General features: G+C 39.9%; 1 protein-coding gene across 1 annotated transcript in view; it reads left to right on the top strand.

The window, feature by feature from the left end:
• Nucleotides 1-196: 196 nt before the first annotated feature.
• The window catches only part of usp28 (ubiquitin specific peptidase 28), a 21802-nt gene continuing 17868 nt past the window's right edge, over nucleotides 197-4130 (top strand). Inside the window, exons 1-2 of the mRNA XM_014003939.1 lie at nucleotides 197-355; nucleotides 2943-3063. Coding sequence (XP_013859393.1) covers nucleotides 311-355; nucleotides 2943-3063 — 166 coding nt within the window. The 5' untranslated portion in view covers nucleotides 197-310. The remainder of the gene's footprint in view (nucleotides 356-2942; nucleotides 3064-4130) is intronic.

Here is a 4130-nt window from a genome sequence, read left to right as displayed (position 1 = left end):
GTTCTTGTTTTATTTATTCATTTTTATTTTATCAAGAACAGAACATAATTAACAGTTTAATGTCAAAAATAATTATGATACAGAGTATAAGCAGATACGATCATTGTAACTTTGAACAGTGGCTTTTCAAGCCTTTCATTTATAGCAAGTCACCGTCTGCGCGCGCGCACGGTTAAGTGGACGCGCGCGCAGCTGTCCGCTCGCTCCCGACGCGCGACAGATGGAGTTGCTCTGAGCTGGAGGGAGTTCGGGTTGAGATTTCTGTGGAAAAAACGCGAAGGAAACTCTGGATTTCTTGCTTTTGTCTGCGATGAAAGCTGAACAGGCTGAAAATGGAGAAAACCCAACGAACTCGGTGAGCGTGAGAAAGTTGGAGCCACGACTCTGTTACTAACACAAGAAAGGACAAGTGTCTTCATGTGTCTACTGACGATCACACTAACCCCCTCTGTGTTGTGTGGACAAAAATAAAAAGGAAAATCTAACCACTAAATCAGCCTTAATTCATCTGACATCTTATMTCTTGTCTAAAAAGGTTTCTCTATTTTGAGAAACTTCTTAGTTTAAAATAACTGAAGAGAGCTTGCCAAATAACCTTCATTACAGCTTTTTGAAAACTAAGTTAAAATAGGAAATGCTTCACACAAAAGACACAGATTCAGGGTTATATTTGTAAATAAAAATAAACTATGTCATCCTCATGTAATTAAAGGTCAAGCATTCCTTGAACTGCATCGCCTTCCAACTTTCATCCCACTGTAGACTGAGATCATCTTATGTTGAGAAATGATCAAGTCATTGTAGYCTTTTAAAATGATCCACATCTCCTCACTCTGTTATCATGTGAGTCACTGTGAGCTACGACTGCAGCAAAATGTAGCTCAAACTTTGCTTATAGAGAAGCAGCCATGTTTRGTCAGTTATCTGGTGGGTATTTTGAACATATAGTGGAGCCTAGTTCTTCCAGGTCACATGTCCAGTAAAATACTGAGGTTGCTGTGAAAACCCCGTTCGAATTGTACAAATTCAACAAGATTAAAACACAGATTTATAGCTTAGATCAGTGTTTCCCAAAGTTGGGGTCGGGACCCAAAGTGGDGTCCCGAAACATCAAGGTGGGGTCCTGAAAAGATTTTCTGAATTAATGACATTTTTGCCTTAGTTATTACAAAGGAGTGAGGTTAGTATATTTAAAATGGATAAATGTAGCATAAAAAATTGTTACTATGCCCATGTTTAGTTTATCATCCAAAAATAGTTGGGGGCACAGGTCTCTGCTACTGTTATTTTGTGGGTCAAAATCTGAAAAGTTTGGGAACCACTGCACTTCGGTTCCCTAAGTTGGGCTTGGGACCCAATTATGGGTCATGAAGCACCTTGGATAATCTCCAGAAATCAATTTAAAGGGTAATAAAATAATTGCTGACAAATCTTTTCTCTATAATTATTACAAAAACACAAAATAAGTATGAATAAGTTTTTATATTTGTGTACAAGCTGTTTAGATTGTCCAAAATCCTGTGTTTTTAGGGTTATTTGAGAAGTTTGTGTACTCAGACCAGTAATATTTGGGGTCACAAGTTTTTGCCATGAATATTTTGTGGGTCAGAAGACAAAAAGTTTGGGAACCACTGGATTAGATAACGATGAAAAAACTCATCTATGAGCCTAAAAAACAATCAGTTTAGAGCAAATACATCAGGTCTGTGTAACGACTTAGGTTAGGGGTTAATGGCTGTCTTATAAGTTGCACTCCAAGTATGTGTTGAGGGCAATGCTCAGCTACTACCACACTAAATCTCAACATCTGCAACATTGGCTGAGTTCTTGAATTTAATAACACTTCGCTGTGGCGGCCATTTTCAATCAGAAAGGCTCCAAAAGTTAAACTGTTCTAAATGCTTATCCGGTTGTTCCTTTTGGAAAGTTTCATTAATACCAAACCAAAATTATGAAATATCTCGTTATTGGTGCAGACCGATGAACAAAACGAAGACATGGTCAAACATATTATCTTTCTGTCTTCTTCTGTGGCGAGTGACTCACTCCAGTCCAACCAGTCTTTCAGAGCATTTTCATTGAAATCAACATCTTCATTAACAACCAACAAAGCTACTCCTGTATCAGCAGGCCGTTGTAATTACACAATGTTGGGTTCTGTCTTTTAGGGTGTTGCCTACAGTGGAGGTTGTGCGACTGTAAGATCAAAAAATGAAAGCCTTTCCTTCTGTTTTCTGTTTGGTATTGGTGTTGGTTGTGTGTGTCTGGGTAAAACAGGAGAGGCACCCAGTGCCCGGTGGCATGGTGAGTGGAATGATAAACAGAAGCTTGTGCTATCCATGTCAGTGGCCTAAAATAGAGACTAACCAAGTGGGTCTCACATTGCCCCCTGGACTCCATATAAGTCTGCCCAGCCTGATCTTGCCTCCTGTGTGTGTGCGTGCGTGCGTGCGTGCGTGCGTGTGTGTGTGTGTGTGTGACTGCTGTCGGGACAGCAAGCTTTTTATAGCACCTCTCGCCCAGCAGAATTGTGCTATTTATTTTTCTTACTGTGTGCGACTCTAGGTGTAAGGTTTGTGTTTATAAATGTGGAGAYTGGATGTTGGCCTGTTTGGGGGTTGCTTCAGCAATTTTCAAATTAGTGCAGAAACAAACAGGTTAAACTGTTGTGGTCGATGTGCAAGAGTGCACAGCTGAAAAGGAAACATTATRCAACACTTCTGTCTGCATAATATTAAGAAAATGTGTTATATTTTTATTTAAATGTTAGGATATTACAGAGAACATTGCATTATGTTTAACTTCTAATGGTTAAATTAACCTCTCTGCAGTACAATCATTTTAAAAAATAACTGCAAACAGCTGTCTTTAAATATATTTAAATTGTTTTTGATGATTTGTATGGAAAATTAAGTTATTTATTTCTRTTTTTTTATTGCCAGGCCAGTCAGGGGGACGTCGGACATGCAGTGGGTCTGCTAACAACACAGCCTACAGAGGTGCAAGAGTTTGCAGAGCCACAAGAGTCAGGGTCATCTGGGGGAACCTGGGAGGGCCAGAAAGGTATGATTTATGTGACAACACAAATACAAACTGAAACAAGATGGCCAAAGTMACAAACTCAACGTTATGGGAAAAACATTGACGTTAAATAAACATCAGAAAACAATCTTAAATTGTCTGCATGTTCAGAATAAATGGTTGCAGCTAAACTCTATAAAGACATTTTAATTAGGAAGGATACAAYGATGCTGCACCAGCGTACAGTAAATCTGCAAACAGGAATTGTGCTAATTACAGCAACAGTGCCGTCTGTAAGCAGCTAAATTGTGTTTGTTTATCTGTAAACAAGCAACACGAGATCGATTTTTTACCACTTGCATCCACGTAAACATAAAGAGTGACATCTCTGATTTGTATGACAAAAACAAAAATTTCTCTAAAAAATATTTTGAGTTAAAGGGGACATATGCAGAATCCTATTTTTATTTTTTTAGCCATTAAACACATTTTATTGTACTTGGAGTGTTTAGGAGTGCAGAAATACTCTCTCCTTGTGTTGTGTAGACCTTTATATTCTGTTTGGGTCACATTTTTTAACTCGTTTAATTATTTTTATGTTTTCTGAACTGTTACATCAAACCATTTGCAACAGAACCTCTGAAGCTTCCTTTTACACGGCCCAGCCCGTGTGTGGTTCCCCTCGGTTCGGCCTCAGCCAAATGTCTCTCTATTTCCCGTTCCAACTGCGTCTTCAGAACCACCTTGTTCTGTGCGTGGACTGGCCGCACCAACTCCTCCAACAAACTCTTCCTGGAGAGAGGTGAAGGAGACAAGCGCGCACAGCTTGAGCTGGACGGAGCAGACAAACTGGCAATTACACACGCTCTTATAAACAGTGTCGGGACAGATTACTGGACCATGGTAATGGTAATGGTAATGGTAATGGTAATGGTAATTGGGGATGGGTACAACCCAGGTGAGCGGGGGCCTCGTAAGTGGGCCCATTGCTCTCCCCAAAAGATGCTGGGCTTTAATCAAACCTTTTTGTCCCTCGGATGAAGGACACCAGGTTAGAAACCCTCAGTGTTCTAAGCTTCTCGGGATCCACAAAGGGGTCTCCAAGAATT

The sequence above is a fragment of the Austrofundulus limnaeus genome, unplaced genomic scaffold (genome assembly GCF_001266775.1).
Source record: "Austrofundulus limnaeus strain Quisiro unplaced genomic scaffold, Austrofundulus_limnaeus-1.0 Scaffold21, whole genome shotgun sequence".
Classification (NCBI taxonomy): Eukaryota; Metazoa; Chordata; class Actinopteri; order Cyprinodontiformes; family Rivulidae; genus Austrofundulus; species Austrofundulus limnaeus.
Note: the sequence above shows the minus strand (reverse complement) of the source record. Positions and strands in the feature narration are given on the sequence as shown.